The sequence below is a fragment of the Phytophthora parasitica genome (genome assembly GCF_000247585.1).
Source record: "Phytophthora parasitica INRA-310 unplaced genomic scaffold supercont2.3, whole genome shotgun sequence".
NCBI classification, from domain to species: Eukaryota; Oomycota; class Peronosporomycetes; order Peronosporales; family Peronosporaceae; genus Phytophthora; species Phytophthora nicotianae.
Genome location: NW_008648989.1, coordinates 2,232,687 through 2,249,750, shown reverse-complemented (window position 1 = coordinate 2,249,750; position 17,064 = coordinate 2,232,687). Strand labels below are relative to the sequence as shown.

At 47.8% G+C, this 17,064-nt stretch overlaps 6 protein-coding genes across 6 annotated transcripts; 2 read left to right on the top strand and 4 right to left on the bottom strand.

The window, feature by feature from the left end:
- Nucleotides 1–3,956: 3,956 nt before the first annotated feature.
- PPTG_21141 (hypothetical protein) lies at nt 3,957–4,622 on the bottom strand. Its single transcript, XM_008895594.1, has one exon. It carries the CDS (start codon nt 4,536–4,538, stop codon nt 3,981–3,983), a length of 558 nt encoding a protein of 185 aa, XP_008893842.1. The 5' UTR covers nt 4,539–4,622; the 3' UTR covers nt 3,957–3,980.
- On the top strand, nt 4,558–5,197 carry PPTG_21140 (hypothetical protein; the record flags this gene model as incomplete). The annotated part of the gene is made up of 1 exon (XM_008895593.1): nt 4,558–5,197. One exon carries the CDS (start codon nt 4,558–4,560, stop codon nt 5,167–5,169), a length of 612 nt encoding a protein of 203 aa, XP_008893841.1. The 3' UTR covers nt 5,170–5,197.
- Nucleotides 5,198–7,415: 2,218 nt separating this feature from the next.
- PPTG_21139 (hypothetical protein) lies at nt 7,416–7,712 on the bottom strand (the record flags this gene model as incomplete). The annotated part of the gene is made up of 1 exon (XM_008895592.1): nt 7,416–7,712. The coding sequence occupies one exon, from the start codon at nt 7,710–7,712 to the stop codon at nt 7,416–7,418; it is 297 nt and encodes a 98-aa protein (XP_008893840.1).
- A 2,326-nt stretch (nt 7,713–10,038) lies between these two features.
- PPTG_21138 (hypothetical protein) lies at nt 10,039–10,470 on the bottom strand (the record flags this gene model as incomplete). Its single annotated transcript, XM_008895591.1, has 2 exons — nt 10,039–10,209; nt 10,276–10,470. 2 exons carry the CDS (start codon nt 10,468–10,470, stop codon nt 10,039–10,041), a joined length of 366 nt encoding a protein of 121 aa, XP_008893839.1.
- Nucleotides 10,471–10,563: 93 nt separating this feature from the next.
- On the bottom strand, nt 10,564–11,043 carry PPTG_01873 (hypothetical protein; the record flags this gene model as incomplete). The annotated part of the gene is made up of 1 exon (XM_008895267.1): nt 10,564–11,043. One exon carries the CDS (start codon nt 11,041–11,043, stop codon nt 10,564–10,566), a length of 480 nt encoding a protein of 159 aa, XP_008893515.1.
- Nucleotides 11,044–15,738: 4,695 nt separating this feature from the next.
- PPTG_01871 (hypothetical protein) lies at nt 15,739–16,326 on the top strand (the record flags this gene model as incomplete). Its single annotated transcript, XM_008895266.1, has 1 exon — nt 15,739–16,326. One exon carries the CDS (start codon nt 15,739–15,741, stop codon nt 16,324–16,326), a length of 588 nt encoding a protein of 195 aa, XP_008893514.1.
- Nucleotides 16,327–17,064: the final 738 nt, after the last annotated feature.

The following is a 17,064-nucleotide window of genomic DNA, read 5'->3' as shown; positions in this document are numbered from 1 at the left end:
TTGCAGTACGGATCGCTCGCAAGACACAGATCGAGAGTAGTGCGCTGATGCCCATCGAAGTCGCGGTGAACGCAGTAGACGGTGAGCGAGGGATCCTAGATCACCACCAAACACTCCATCTCCGTGATGGTGTACTTGCTTTCAGCTTCGCTGTTCACTTTGCTGGCGTACACCACTGGCTTCCATCCGTTTCCTGCGTCCTGCATTAAACATGCTCCAAGTCCAGTGGTACTTGCGTCGGTCACAACTCTGAAAGGCAGTCGGAAGTTCGGGTAAATCAATAACGGCTTCGTCGTCAGAATCACTTTCACACGATCGAACGCTGCTTCCTGCTCTCCACACCACGTCCACTCAACGTTCTTACGCAAAAGTTTCGTCATAGGTGACATGATCGAACCAAAGTTTTTCACAAAGCGGCGGTAATAACCGGCAAGGTGCACGAATCTCTTCACTTCAGTAGCGTCTTTCGGTCTCGGGAAGTCTTGTACAGCGGAAACAAGTCGTTGCAGTGGTCGTAGTTCTACAGTGCTGGCCAAAAGGATAGCACATACCATGTTTTCCCGCGTAACTTTTCAATTTTTTCGAGTTTCGTGCTCATACTTTGACCAATCAACGTGCTTATTGTAGCAATTCGGCCAATCAATCAAGAGTGAAATCTGAGTCAAATTGAGAGAGTTTCTATACAAAGCATTGAAAAACGGCCTGGTCAAAAGGATAGCTCACTTTTTAGACTTGCTTTTAGTATTGAAAAGTTTATGTGTACCACATACGTCAGTATTTGATAATCTTTCCATCAGCCTTCAGCACTTCAATGCATCGCTTCTTCTTGGACAAAACCAGCTTCTCAAGGTAGCCGTCAGGCAGGTTATCCGACTGCTTCTTAATCTCCGTAATTAGGTCTGCCTTGGTCAGGTACTGCCGACCTCCTCCGTAAACCTTGCACGCCATGTATCCCCAGATGTTCTCAGTAGGATTGAGATCGGGGGACAGAGCTGGCCATTTCATCACCTTCTCCAAATGCTCGTTCAGGAAGGCCTTGGTCGCCTTCGATGAATGAATACTAGCATTATCATGCTGGAACGTATAGTCCGTACCAAAGCGACGGTGTGCTGCGGGTAGCCGGTGCTCCGAGAGCGTATAGATGTAAGCCTGTGAGTCCTGGCTACCGTCCAAAAGTGCTAGGGCCGTCGTGCCGTCGGCCCAAAAGCCACCCCAGACAATGACAGAACCTCCACCATTTTGACGGCTGAACCGCACCTTCGCTTCATCCTCTAGACACCGCCAATAGCTCTTAAGGCCATCGGGGAACATCTAAATTCCATTTTTTTTCTCGTCTGAAAAGATGGTAGAACGCCAATTTGTCTCGCCCCAGTCGTGGTGGTTTTCGGCCCATTCGACTCGAGCCTTGCGATGAGATTCAGTCAGCTTCGCGGCCTTGTTCATGTTAACGTACTTGAAGATCTCGGTAGAATTCAAGAAGCGGCGGATGGACCGAGTGGATATAGTCAACTCGAGTTGTTCCTTAAGCCCCGCCGAGCTCAGCGTATTTGACGAGTTGCTCGAACAGTACGGCGGCAGTCTCGTGGTGTCATCTTACGCGGACGGCCAGGACCAAAACGCTTTCCGTACGCGGTAGGATCGCGCAAGTAGTTAACGATAGGCTTTCTAGAACGACCTAAAGTAGCAGCAATCCGGTTAGCATTGACACCTTGGGCAGCATACGCGTCAATCTGCCCTCGCTCAAACTCCGTCAACCGCCCCTTCCTGCCCATGGCAGAAGCTAAACTGGGTGATCCATCAGCTTAAATGTGGTACACATAAACTTTTCAATACTAAAAGCAAGTCTAAAAAGTGAGCTATCCTTTTGACCAGGCCGTTTTTCAATGCTTTGTATAGAAACTCTCTCAATTTGACTCAGATTTCACTCTTGATTGATTGGCCGAATCGCTACAATAAGCACGTTGATTGGTCAAAGTATGAGCACGAAACTCGAAAAAATTGAAAAGTTACGCGGGAAAACATGGTATCTTTTGGCCAGCACTGTAAGCTGCTGAGTTCATGTCCAAGATATTCCATAGAGCGAGCTGCGAACGTACACTTCATCAATTTCAACGTGAGACCAGCCTCTGCCAGCTTTCCAATACGCAAGCCAGCTCCACAACATGCTGCTCAATACCACCTCGCGTGTAGATGACAATGTCGTATAGATACACAAGACAAGTTGTCCACGTAAGACCTTGAAGCACTCCATTCATTAATCTCTGAAAAGTTGACGGTGCATTGCACAACCCGAAGGGCATGCAGACAAACTGGTACAATCCTCGCTTCGTCGTGAAGGCAGTCTTCGCCTTGTCTTCTTCAGCCACCAGAATCTGCCGATAACCTGCTCGAAGATCCAATGTCGTGAACAGTAGGGCGCCCCCCAGAGCCTCCAACGTTTCGTCGATTCTGGGGAGTGGATACACATCTTTCTTGGTCACCTTGTTCAGCGCCCTCTAGTCTACACAGAAGCGTACTTCACCGTCCTTCTTCTTCACGAGAACATCTGGAAATCCCCCTGCACCAGATCCTTCTTCAATTACCCCAGCTTTCAACATCTTGTCGACGTTCTCATTGATGATCTCGTCTTCAGTCTGCGCTTGGCGCCGTCTCTTTTGCAGTTCTTTGGGCTAGGCGGAAATTCTCCTTGGTATATGCGCTACCATATCGACCCAGCGTGCGTACAACATTGGCTAGATCTGGGCGAGTGCAGTGAACTAGGTATTGTAATGACCCAACCATCTCCCGATATGGAAGTTCCAGATCATTGATCAGCTACGACTTGGTCTCAACTGGAAGTGTCGGCTCATTGTGCATTTGCGGAGACCGCACAGGTCTCGCATTTGCCATTCCAAACTTCTCCAGTCTGAGGTCAACATACGCTGTTTGCGAAATGCAAGCAACTTCCGTGGCTCGTACTTGATCTCCATTCCAAGTAAGAACCTCACTCGACCTAAGTCCTTAAGCTTTAATTTCTCGCCAAGTTCCCTCACTACCGCCTCAATGTCCGTCGACTCTCCCACTATTACCAAGTCGTCGACGTAGACAGTTAGATATACGATGTTCTCCGCGCCTCGTCTGCAGTAAATACCTGCGTCGAACTCGCATCTCTGGAATCCTATCGATATTAAGTGTTTGTGCAGGTTTTCATTCCAAATTCTCGAGGCCTGCTTAAGCCCCATACAAGCCTTTTAGCAACAAACACACTCTTCCAGATCTATCGTCATATCCCTCGGGCTGGTACATGTATAATTTCACTTCCTTGAAAACCCAATTTAGGAATACTGTCACAAAGTCTATCTGCTGGGCTTCAAGCCCCACCAGCAACGCCAAAAGAAGTATCAGCCTAACCGACTCTATCCACACTACGGGTGAGTACGTTTCCAAGTAATCGATCCCGTACTTCTGCCGATATCCTTTGACAGCTAACCGCGCTTTGTGTCGCTCAACCTTCCCCTTTTCATTTCTTTTGAGCGAAAGCACCCATAGACAACTCAAAATGTTCTCTGGTTCCTCTCGAGTGGAAATTGGTATCGACACAAGCATCCACGTTTCATTTTGCATTAGAGAGTTATACTAGGCATCCATCGCACGTTTCCACTCACTTGCATACTCCTATGCAAGCGTTTCTTCCACCGTCGTCGTGTTTTGAAGGTCGCCCACAACCGCTATAGTCATGCAGTGCAACAACGTTTTCATCATCATCCATCGGCTTGGGCTGTAACGTTTGGGCGGCCTGCGTACTCGAGTAGACCTGCAAACGGGAGGTGCTGGAGCTCTTCCGTTATCATTACTCCCACTACTTTTACGCATCCTCCGTAAAAAAAAATGCTTTTGGCTCCCAGTACCTTTAGGCACTCCACTATCTGCCCTTGCAGCATCAGGTGTGGTTTCCACATCATCTTTCATTTCTATGTCCGACCCACTGCCCTCATTAACTTCTACTGCATCGGTAAAGTCTTCGTCATCATACTTTCATCACTACTTTCATCACTGCCACTAGTGCTCTCGTCTGACTCAGAGGGTGTACCGTCAGCGGCGTCAAAGAACTCTTCATCTTCAACTTCGATCTCTTCAGCTTCCATTCCTGATTCATCACAGAATTCCTGCTCCGCCTCCACCGGTTCTAGCACTCTACTTACCGGGAGCGGAACGAAGTTGATCGCAGATGGAAGGTCCACATTCTTCCCGAAGTAGACTTTATCAATCAGGTCGTGCGCAAATGTGGGGTCCGCCGTGATGGTCTCCTTGAATATAGCGTCTCGGCGCTCAATCAATTTCCCCGTACACAAATCCAAAATGCGATAGCCCAGGGAGGTCTTCGCATAACCTAGAAACAGTCCTGGGTCTGTTTTCATATCCAACTTACTAGTTCTTTTCACCTTCGGCACATGGTGAAACACTGTCACGTTATCCACTTCTACCACAAACCCAATAACGAGGGTGTACTGTATCGTAGCTGGTTGTACCGACGAATTTCTACTTGGATTGGACTTCATGAGAGCCCACGCAGCTACAATGGACTTTGGAAGCAGTGAGTTGCGTTATCGTGACGGTGAACGAGTTGTGGTAGTATCATTGCGGACATTTGATGGTTCAGGTAGTGCACGAGTGGTTGCAGTACGGATCGCTCGCAAGACACAGATCGAGAGTAGTGCGCTGATGCCCATCGAAGTCGCGGTGAACGCAGTAGACGGTGAGCGAGGGATCTTTGTACCGACAAGACACGTGGGAGCCATCATGATAGCAGCTACAGTGACTACCGTACGCAACGGCAAAGCTTTGGTGCCTGCAATTAACTCGAACAGCAGCAGCGCGAAGTTGCCCAGCAAGAAGCAGCTTGGTACGTGGATACCCTTGGACGACGATGTACAGATTCTGCAGATGAACGGAGAACTGAGCCGCAGTCGAGTGAATAAGTGGATCAGCGAATTGGGTCACACGAGTACTCCGTTGAAGGACGAAAACGAGGTGAAGGTCGGCATCAAGAACAAAGGAGCACGGGAATTAGTCGTGAAGTTATTGAGAGCGTACCGTAACCTGACAGCGAATGAAGGAGATTGTCCGCCAACGACCGTACTCGATGTTCAACACCATATCGATACTGGAGACACGGCACCAATACAATGAAGTACCTGAAAGGCAGTAAGGACCTGGGTTTAGTGTACAGATACGATCCGAGGATGTCAAGAGTGTGGTAGCAGAAAAACACGGCCGAAGGAGGTGATTCCTCCACTACGCAGTCTACAAGGAGGAGATGTAGGAGACCGCTGGGCATTGGATGTTGCTGGCTCACTACCAGTCGGTGATGGAGGACAGAGGTATGTTATCGCCGTAGTTGAGTATGTGACTCGCTACGCAGATGCTATCACCGTGGAGAACCATACAGCAGACAATGTGGTCAACTTCTTGATGAAGCACGTGATCTTGAAGTTTGGAGTTTTCAGGGAGCTGATGGCCGACGGAGCACCAGAACTCACCGGCAAAGAAATCGAGCAATTGGTCGTGATGCTACAAGCCGATCAGACGAATCCAGTCCCGTACAGACCGCAGCTAATTGGATTAGCGGAGCGCTTCCACCGGACCTGGAAGGACATTGTGTCGACGTACATGAATGACGAGAAGCAGAACGACTGGGACGTCTTCGTGGATTTCGCTCTTTACGCTTACAATTCGGGCCGCCATTCAACAGTCGCATTGTCGCCTAATGAGTTGATGCTAGGACGCAAGTTGAAGCCACCGAACGAGCTACTACGAAGGGCGAGTCTCGCTGAAGGTGGCGAACTGACGGCGTATCATCGCAGACTACTGACAGCCATGGAAATCAGTCATCAGTGCGCTGAACGAGCAAGAGAACGAGAACAGCGTCGCCAGGCTCGGTATTACAACGTGAACGTAAGAGAGAAGAGAACATTCGCAGTAAATGAGCGTGTGTGGATGTTTAAGCCACCAAGAGGAGCGAAAGCGTCCAAATTTGTTCATCTTTGTGGATTCAGCTGGCTACGACAACTACCTGTTGGAACGAGAAGACGCAGATCACGTTGGTGAGCAATTTATAGTACACGTCGCCTTCCTGACCTCGTACCATTCGCCGAAGTCAACGCTCGAGACAATCGCAGCCGACATTGAAGCACAGGTGGAACATGAAAGCGCGATCGAATGCGAAGAAGATGAGTCGACGACAGAAACGACTGCTCGAGCAGACTGGGACGGACAGACTTGGGAGGGACGGACACGCTGTATACAGCGGAAATGCCACATGTCACGATTGTCCTCCCGCAGCAGAACCCATGATAGCCAGAATTGAAGTTGTCGCCCAATCACAATACATGATACAATATGATCTGCCAATTAGATTGCACCATTCCTTCCACCTCAACTGCAGCACGCGTAAGGGACGCGTTTGACGCACGCCTAGTGGTAGGCATCCATCGAAGTAGACAGCGAAATGCAACCACAACATCTACACTCTTCATGACGACTACATAACCGTTTTTACTATTGCTGCCCTCACAATCACCTCAAAGAATCCTGGCCCCACCCCGGCCGCGTTATTGTACAAAAACTTGCTTTATTCTTTTTCGCCGTATTTTTACACGTAATAATAAAGCTGCGAGTAAATTGAAAAGCTGGTTCGGTCTATCTCTGTTTATATTTATCCCTAGCGTATACATCGGGAGAACCTAGCTCTGATCGCAGTGGCTGTCGTTGCATACACTAGATGTACTATTACTGTGTCAGCTGAGAGAGAGAGAGAAGCAGGCAACATTACTCAGTCGTAATTAAAAATAATTGCACTAAAAATCAAACATACTTACTGCACAAAATATCACCGTGCCCTGCACACATTATAATTCACATGCTCTGAAGTCGCCCCAGTGTGAAGGAGTGCCGGTCATATCGTGTGGAACTACAAATCAGACCAAAATTCAAATTACATGTCTCCTTGCCCGAAAACGTATTTAATGTGTAACCAATCAGATTGTGTCATGTGATCGGTGTCCCGGGTCTTTCTACCCGGTTACTTGCATACAAATGAATAAAATGCAAACTGATATGTATTACCAAGTTAGCACGGTGCATGTAGCACCTGAATTGTGTTCAATAGCTACACTTGGGTTCTGGAATCTCAGAGATCCCGAGTCAGGATCCGAGACTGTGACAGCAACAGTAAGTGCGCCAGCCAGATCACTACCCCGGTGGCGTTGTCTTGTGATGGTAGTCTGCGTCGCCGGCGTTGTCGTTAAAGCCTCCCACATGGCATTAGTTGTCTCCGAGTTTCCTCGCTCGACAAACTTCTTGACAAGATCAGGGACGTCCTCGTAGATAATGGTAGCAGGTTCCCAAGAGGCTCAAGTGGGTCGAGGCCGATCCATTCAACTTGGATTTCCCAGGATGTGACTCGGGACCAATTCGACACTCGACAATATGGACACTGAATGTCCACCTTCAGCGTGCATAGCCTGCGCGATCAGATCCTCAGTCACGTCGCGTGAAGCATCCGCATAAAACTTCAGTCTGGATGCGTGATGGGTTGACAGTTCAAATGGCTTGAACCTCGAAAATGTAACCTTCACGATCCGCTTAATACCCTTCCACTGCACCGCTAGCTTGTTCGCCCGAGAGAGCACTTGAGCCGCCAGTACAAAGTCAGCTTCCGTGAAATGTGGCATTTCAACGCCAGTTTTGCTGGCTCTGTGCTTGCGCGTCTGCTGACGCCTCAATTCTGCTTGTACACTAAGATCGCGATCTAAAGAGTTTCGCACCTCCACAATGTGCGTACGCTATTTCTCCACAACCGCCGCCACGTCGTCAACTGTACCAATATTTGGATGTAAAATAGAGGTCAACGGTATTGACGCTGGCAATGCGGTAAATGCTGTGACCGGAGCCACGCCGCCGAGTCGATCTGCTGGCGTCTGATTCAGGGCGGACTGCACAAGTGGCAAAACGGCTGGCCACTCGGAGATAGTGATTTTCAGCTCGCTCAGTAAGGCTCATAAGCAGCGTGGCAGAATCCTGTTAACTACTTCGACACTTCCATTAGCCCATGGACAGTAAGCAGTAGTGACATGATGTGATCCTCCCAGCTCCTTTTTTAGCAGTGCGATGAGCTGGTTCTTGAAGTGGGTACCTCTGTCCGATACCCATTGGGGAACCACCCCAAATCTCTTGAACCAATCTAGAAGACCTCGGCAAGCAACTCCCGCAGTCGCAGCAACACACTTAACCAATTCCACGTAGCCACTCATGTCATCCTTGATGACTAGTATATACTTCAGAGTACTCGTACTGGCCGGCATCGACAAGAAGTCGAAGTGTATGAGCTTATTGGGTTTCGTAGCGTGGAGAGCTGGCCCGTACGGCCTCGGCACCGTTTTTTCGCCCACAGTCAGACAATGCAAGCAGTGGCGAGCAAAAATCTGGACATCCGTAGCCAGCGTTCCCCAATTGAAGACATTTTTCAATGCGTGAGTGCTTGCCGCCACTCCACGATGACCCATAGCTCCTGCTTGCGCGATCACACAGAGATGTTGTTATAGATCTAAAGCACCATTCAGAATCCAAATCTTGCCGTTTCCGTCCACATAAATCTCCCTCTCACGATCGAAATGATACGACGCCAACAAGTCCGTGTCGCCCCGAAGCTGTCCTAGTGCGTGCTCTTGTTCAAGTACGATTTCATCATGGGATGGCCACTGAAAATCTGTTTCTTGTAGCGGGGACACACGGTCGACCACGGTGAGTGCTTTCATTCGTGTAGCTGTACCCGTGTCAGACAGCTCGGGTGTCGCACCCCATCGAGAGAGTAGATCCCCCCCCCCCACACACACACATTTAGCTCACCACTGACATGTTCAATGACGTAATTGAACATTGTGAGAGTCATACTCCATTGTTGAAGTCGATCTGCTTGGAATTTACTGACATCTCGGTTGCCTCCTTCGGGATTGAAGATGTACTGCAGGTTGCGGTGGTCAGTGTAGATGTGGAATCCGTTCGGACGTAGGAGCAAGTAGGACACCCGCTTGCACGTAGCTAGCATAGCAAATGCCTCCTTGTCGATAATTGCCCAACGTCGAGATGGCCCAGTAAAAGATCCACTGAGAAATGCCAATGGGTGATGACATTGTTTATCAAGAGGCAAACTGAGATCACCTGGAGGAACTTGCGTGACTACAGAGCCCCAATGCTCATCTCACGCATCGGCGTATAGAGATACCTCCCAATCGGGCTTCGCGTGGGCTAGAGGCACGATTCTTAGCAATGCGCTCTTGACTTTTTCCAGTGCTACCCCAGCCAATAGTATCCAGTAATACTCGATGCAAGTGAGACTTCTTTCTCTTCTTGGCTTTGGTGACAGCGACTTCCATGAAGAGGAGCCAGGTCGGCTATAAGCTCTGAGTAGTTCGGAATGCTATTCCTCATCCCGTTTACAGCACAGATGAACTGCTACAAATCGCCTGCCGTTCGCGGAGTGGTAAGCACACCAATCCTTGAATGCGTTCGGGATTATGGCGAACTCCCGACGCCAAGATGAGTTTTCCGCACCACAGAGCTTCTTTCGTGTAGTAGCAACACTTAGCTGGATGTAACTTCAGTCCAAACTGTTCACACAGAGCCAGAACATGCTCCAGCACATCCATCAACGCTGTTGGAGAGCTGGCATAGCCTAAAATGTCTTCAAGCCAGGTTAAGATCTCGCGAGACAGTAGCGGACCGAAGATTTGCTTCACGACACCTTGACAAAACGCAACAGAGTCCTAGAATCCCATGAGAACTCGCGTAGACGTGACCATGCCCCGTAGCGTGATAATAGTGAACAACTCTTGGGATTCTTCATCCAACGGCAACTGCCAGTAACCACGACATCAGTCCAGAGTAAAATAATCCTCTGATCCTTCAACATCGGCGAGATCAGATTCCAGATCAGTCATTGGCCATGTCATAGCATCCGTAAGCGCATTAATCGCTCTAGTATCAACCGCCATCCGATATTCACCCGGGTTCTTCTTCGCTACAATCCGGGGCGCCGAGGCCCATCCATCGACTGCGGTGATTCACATACGCTAGGCCGTGATCAAGCAATTCCTGAACGTGACTATCCAAGTACTGCCGATTAAGCGGTGGGTAGCGACGTGCCTTCACCTTTACCGGACGAGCACCTTCCTACAACCGCACCTTCAGCGACGAAACTTTAACTGGCGAATCATTTCCGATGTTGAGGCGAAATACATTACAGTAGCAAGCGAGTAGCTTTTGCAGCGTTTCAACGCATGGAATTGGCAGTCCCGCGTCTTGAGCTTCTTGAATCTTATCCTGCAAAGTTTTGAGAACGCTCTCATGGTCTGGAGCGGACGCCAGTGTTGGTGTTGCCACTAACGCGTCCACGTGATCAGCCTCAAAATACTCATCAGTCTTATCCCGCATGACCGCGTACATGCACGATGAATCGTGGTTTCTCGTTACCGGTAGGTACGGAATCGTCCAAAAGGTATTCATCACTGCGAGCCTTGGCTTCTGCTAGGAGCTTAGGCGTAGAATAACCCAGTTCATCACCCGGCGACTTATCGTCAAGGACAGCGACCTGTCGCTCTCATCAATCCAGCACACGAGCCCGCGTAGCATCAGTGGACCTGCTGGTGTTGCCAATGCCAACTCGTCGAATCGAATCTTACGGGAGACTGATAAAATGCCCCCTCCGACTGGATGCAACGGCACAGGTTCACATTGCTGGAACGCGATAAAACACTCCATTCCCGTCAAATTATCCACCACTCCGCAACTCACTAAGGATTCATCTGCTCCTGAATCAAGGAGTGACGCGCTCACAGTAAGTCCACAAACGTTGACCACCGTTGTACCGTCATCCTCTGCTCGTAAGATTTCCAGTTCTTTTCCTTTCTGTGCATTCACTTTACACATGTGCTTCTTGTCAGCTGTTCTCGACGACTTCCATGTCGAAATGAGTTCATCAATTTCTTCGGGCTTACGTGAGGGCATTGGCGCACACGATGTTATTTAGACTTGCACTTCAGACACTCGATAGGCGGCTTCGAGCCCTGTTGCGACTGGTCAGGGGGTGATGGATCTTTTTCCTCTTTGCGGCCTGGTGTAGCCGCATGTGGTGATTGGCCAGGGGGTGATGTGCGTCGATTCGAGCCTCCCTGATGACCCGACCCATTCTGTGAGCGAGTTTGGGTGCGAGTTGATTTGGAGCTTGGCGGATTCCACTGCAAGTACGCCACAAGCAAACGAGAATCCACTTATAACAGCTTACAACGTCCTTCCTTAGATCCTTGTGTTGCTTTAAAGCCAAGCGTTTCTTGATAGCTAAGCGAAACTCACCAGGTTCTAAAGCAGCCACCATGTTCCTTGTGAAAGAAAATGTTCTCATTATGCTGGTCCAAAATCTTGTGCATGTCGGTCCGCAGCTGGCTCTTCGCGTCTAGAAAAGTCGTCTTCAACTTGAGATTTTTCACCGCCTCATCAACAGCAGTGTAGTCCTCCTGCTCAGGTTCGAGATCCTCGAGGAAATATGCAACCCACTCAGCCTCTGTCACCCAACTAGGGTCTTTGTTCAACTCATATAGACAAATTAGGTTACACATGCGCTCCTCGATACAAGCGCTAACCGGCATGATGTATGGCTTCGTAGTCAGAGTCTGAAACGCACTTAGGGCGTGCACGTACGTCTGGTACGCCCTCATAAACTCTCGTTTCTCTTGCAGCGTGCTGCCGCTATATTTCGGTGCAGCCGGGAGTGCGGGTGCGTTACTCATGACGTACTGGACTGGTGAATCTCCAACTTGGGGTTCCACACCACCAGGGGAAGCCGTTGGCATCTCCATGTCCTCCGACCCACCTTCCCAACCTCCGAACACCGGGTTGGGCACAGTGAACGGCCCCGACCACCGGTAACGGCGCGCGCCTTGGTGTGTCGACACTGTAGCATTCTCCGCAGGTGTGTATTGTGTGTTGCCGGCTGAGTCTGGCAACGGCACTGGGACCTCAATCGTAAGTCCTTACTCCACAGCCTCCTCTGCCATCTTGTTGAGCTTGCCGACAATGAGAAAGTTAATTATGATCGGTGTCCCGGGTCTTTCTACCCGGTTACTACACTTGGGTTCTGGGTACTGGGATCTCAGAGATCCTGAGTCAGGATCCGAGACTGTGATGGCAACAGTAAGTGTGCGCCAGCCAGATCATCATGATATTGATGCAAATTAATATCGCAGGTGAGCTTCTTGTGTTAAGCGTATATGAAAAGAAGTCTAAAAGAAGGGTGAAATCGGTAAGAGAGGATGCAGGATAGACGGACAGACGGACAGAGTAAAAAAAAATACATCGCCTGCAAGCTGCTCTGCAGCACTTCGTACTGCTATCCCAGGAATATTAACGAACATTATTTTGTGGTCGTAGATGATAATTTCAAACACTGTACCCATTGAATTTCTGATGATGTACCGCTTGTAGTTAAGAACACTTCTATCCGTTCTGATGATGTCGCCACCTTGGCCGAGTGGAGACTCTCCACTCGGCCTTATATCGGCAATAATACGTTGTTTCATACTGAAGTAATTTGGGTATTCTCCGATATGTTTGTCCTATTTGTAATGTATACTAGCACGACAACACCGGTACTTTAATATGATGAATGCATTGTTCATGTGTTGGAACTGCGCGCGAAGCGCTTACAGCGACTATTAGGCGAATACGATTCGAGTGAGAACGGTGCGCGTTTGGAGGGGAGCGAAAACAATATTCACAACGAGATATGGCTGTTGTGATGGTACTAACCGGTATCAGAACCGAGAAAACCGTTTTACTGTGAGATAACAATGCCGAGTCCGCTCGACTAAGTCATCATTGAACTATTGATTCATCATTACACTGACGGCACGACTAGCAACACATGACGAAGTATTACTAGCTTATGGTCAATATAAATCGTAGTATCTAAGTATCATAAGATATAATCTTATGTGCATCTTATGTCTTAGGGAAATGGCAATTCGGGGCAGGCTCCAACCCGCTTTTTTTAGTTCTACCTACTTGTATGTTTGCTTTAAAACAAAGAGAACGATACCAGGACTTACCAAACAAAGCTCTCTCTTTCTCGATTTTCTGGCTATTTCTGAAACTTCCAATCAATGCGTAAAACAGAATAAAAGCACAACAAAAATGATGGCCCGCCAATTACGGGCTGCTTCAAATGGCTTGACGTCGCTAGAGTATTCAACCCTGTCTCTTAGATGGTATCCTATAACTGACCAAACACAACTAATGAATGCCAAACGAGGGTCTTGTATTGGCCAAATGCACCGAGCTTTTTCTGCCATATAAGGTAATATTGATCTTTAGAGATAATAGTACTTTTAATACACGGAGTAGCAATTGATATATTAGCTAACGTTACGTGTAGCTCCTGATCCGTTCACGATCAGGGATCATGATGAAATTGATGTTTGCGTAGGTTATGCACGTATCTACAGGTTCCGTAAGCAACGGAATCAGTGCAAGTTGTAGTCATTGCAACTGCAGATATATTAACCTGTCTAAAATGATCTTATATATTGTAACATCGTTCTTCCTAGACTGGATGTCATTCCCATCAAACTCGTAAACTTGTATAGTACCTAAATAGTACTGTCTAACTTGAAACTTAATACAATGTGATGATAGAAAAAACTCAACCAAATGTGGTCAAGACCAACGGTTTTACCTAGTGATAGAAGGAATCCTTAGTACGAATGGACACAAAATCACGTTCTCGTGCATTTTAAGCCGATTTTTTTCGGAAATTAGTTCTGTAAGGGTAGCTGCACAAGAGCATTATTGCTGCCACGTCCGATCCGAATGTTGTACCGATGAAACCTATCCTTCTGACAGCTTTGGACGTGACTCGCGCTTTAGGATCACGGAGAAGTGCTCAACCTTCAAACTAATTGCCTCACCCGTGACAGTGACACCCTTCTCTTCATTCCACGAAACCCAACTGGCAAGTACCTAGTAGGATGTAGACTGCCGCACGCCTCGTGTCGCGATTTGGTGGCCAACTGCGAGACCGGAAGTGAGTCCAGTGCTTTTCAGTGCATCATTATCCATATCGTTGCCTGTAGCGAACCAGAGGAAGACCGTAGATTCTTGAATCTAGCTCTGGTTGGGACAAACTAGGGGGTGTTAGCATGGAGCTAGCATATTTGACAGCAGTCGTGGAGAGTTGGTGAGTGTGAGGCGGACTGGCTGAGCTAGAGATGACGGTATCCTGGTTTGGCGAGATAAAATTGGCAAGAGGAGAGCATAGCATGTGAAACACCAGTTACGAGCCACATCAATCGTCCTCTTTAGTAATTTTCTGCACTCCTCTAAGCTAAAGGTACTTGGATCCATTTTTGTGATACATTCATGGATAGGAGTACCCTTAGACAAGAGTATATTGGGGTTCCCAGAGCTATGGCTGCTGAGGAAATCGTCTGTACAGCTCAAGACAGTGATTTTTCCGGATAGTAATAATACGTGGCTTCAATACTATATGACTACAAAAAATAATTGCACGTATTAGCTTACGGGGGTAAACGGGTAATCTCTGAAACGTTTGCAGACTTACAGTGTACTGTCCAGACAATGCACACATGTGGCGATTTGACATCTGGTCCAAATTTCAATACAATCACCAGCTACAACTACAGCTGTGTCTCGATCAGCCCCTTAGCCTAAGGATTAGGGTCTGATCACGCTGGCTTGTTACTTACTTAAGTACTGGTTCTCGGGCAATTACAATTATTGTGTTTTTAGTAAAGTACGGTTTCAGGCTGACTGTGATTGTCCCAATAAGTGCTCAGATCAGATAGAGTATTCGGTTGTCGACCTGATCCCCGGGCTCTCTGGACGTTGTCATAATTCATACAAAGCGCTTCAAGGATCGATTCACCAAGTGAGCACATTATAATTAGCTCCGCCCCGAAACACCTGACCAGGAAAGAATACTGGCCAACACAACCAGCTCCTGTGTACAAACTTCTCACAGTGTTGCAGTGAGCCCATCCGTGTGTTAATAGGCCGTAGTTTACTGTAGTAGTTAGGTGTTACAATAGGTCAAAGATTGATTAAGTTGTACGCTTCTGTCCACAATGCACTCCACCGACTGATTGAGGGTAGTTTTTAGAAAGAGGCACTGCGCGGGGCCGCCTTTCATTAATTGCAGGGCCCTGCCTTGTGAATTACAGTGTGACGTTTACGGACTCCTTCCTAGTAATCACCCTGTTTCCATCACGTCATCAAGATCAGTCAATTTTACATCAATTTAATATATTATATTGTAGGTAAGCACCTAAAACATCCCAACCATAACGGCACTCCAAGACACTGATAATGTGATAAATTTTCGCTCCAGCAGAAAGCGATGGATTCAGCGACTGGATAGTTATCCGAGTCACAAGATAATGGTTTTTGGATTGGTTCTTCGCGGAAGATGTACCTTAATAGTAGTGCGACTGCATTACATGTAATATAGCTCTTTCCCATAATCACAGTCTGGGATTCACAGACTCTGTACATAGTGGATAGTACATGTACCATCAGTTAGCATCACCACACGACCAGATTGTTCATCAATTCTAGAGCAAGAGCGCCTGATGTTACTTTTCATTTTTTCTCTCAGGACTCAAGACCAAAACCCAAGAGCCCAAGAACTCAATGCGTCTGCCATACGTACTGCTGCTAGCGGTGTGTATTATCATCGCTTCGTGCAATGCTCTATCGGCCTATGAACAAGAAGCTGTTGTCGCGCAAAACGCTCAGCGTTGGAGCTCAACTCATTCTGTTGCTGCTGCTGAAACCGGAGATACGTCTGGCAAACGTCTCTTAAGGTCTGACAGTATTCCGACTGTTGATGCTGAAGAGAGGGCCCTCCCAGGCATGACGAAGCTAACCGAGACGCTTAAGAAATGGATATCCGCATTGAGAAGCAAACTGAGCAACAAGAAGTTGTGGTGGAACTACCAGAAGCTGGGTAAACAAAAGCTTTCGGACTTAGATATCACCGGAATGTGGTTGAAAAACGGGAAAAGCTATGATGACATCTTCGACCGCTGGATTCGACTCGATAAGTCACCGAGGCAAGCAGCCAAAAACTTGCTGAATCATGGTACAACAACGAATGATCTCTACAAGGTCTTGCGGAAGCGTAATATGAACCTGGAAACAATCAGACCGATTTGGCGCGAAGTCGGACTGACAGAGTATCAACTTCGTGCCGCTCGTCACGCGGCTAGCGCCTTGTGAGTTCGACATTCTTGTTTCAACGTAGGCAATTGTGAGGGGATATTAAACATTTGCTGGATGACGAGGACTTTTCAGACAGTATAAATCATGAGGTTTGGTTGAAATGTACGTTTTGAACGGTCCACAGTTGAGCTCATGGTTTGAGGCTCATCAAACAGTGCGTAGTAGACTACTACTATTTCAGCAGAATATAATGCCAGTTACTCTGTGCAAACTGTGCTCATTAGACTTCGATTATTCAGATCAAACCTGCTTGCATTCCTCGGCGACTGTTATCTTCTAACTTGACAAGTACCGAACTGCAGACGTTGGCAGTTAAGTAATACACAGCCACATCCGAGTCTTCTGGCACGATACCTACAGCCAAGCCTTCCTTTCACATCCACACCACCATTTCGGCGACCAACCCAACCAGCTAATTTCTTCTACATCCCACTCATAATGTGGGTCCAACCTTGCGGTGACGTGCATCGATCAAGAGACCCTCACAATTAATTTTGTCACAACTACAATTATTTTCAAGGAATTGCAAAATTGATATAAAATTGTGCACCCATAATCTAAATTGTTTATGCGTGACCAGCGATCGTATTCGAGTTTTTTTTAGGTACTGAATAGAACTTTCATAGGGAAACCGCATACGCTATCGTTGTTGCCATTGACTTCCTCCTTCTCTACAGCACAAGACTTCCTATACCGATCTCAGGAACTTCTTAACTACTAGTCGTCTTGGCGCCA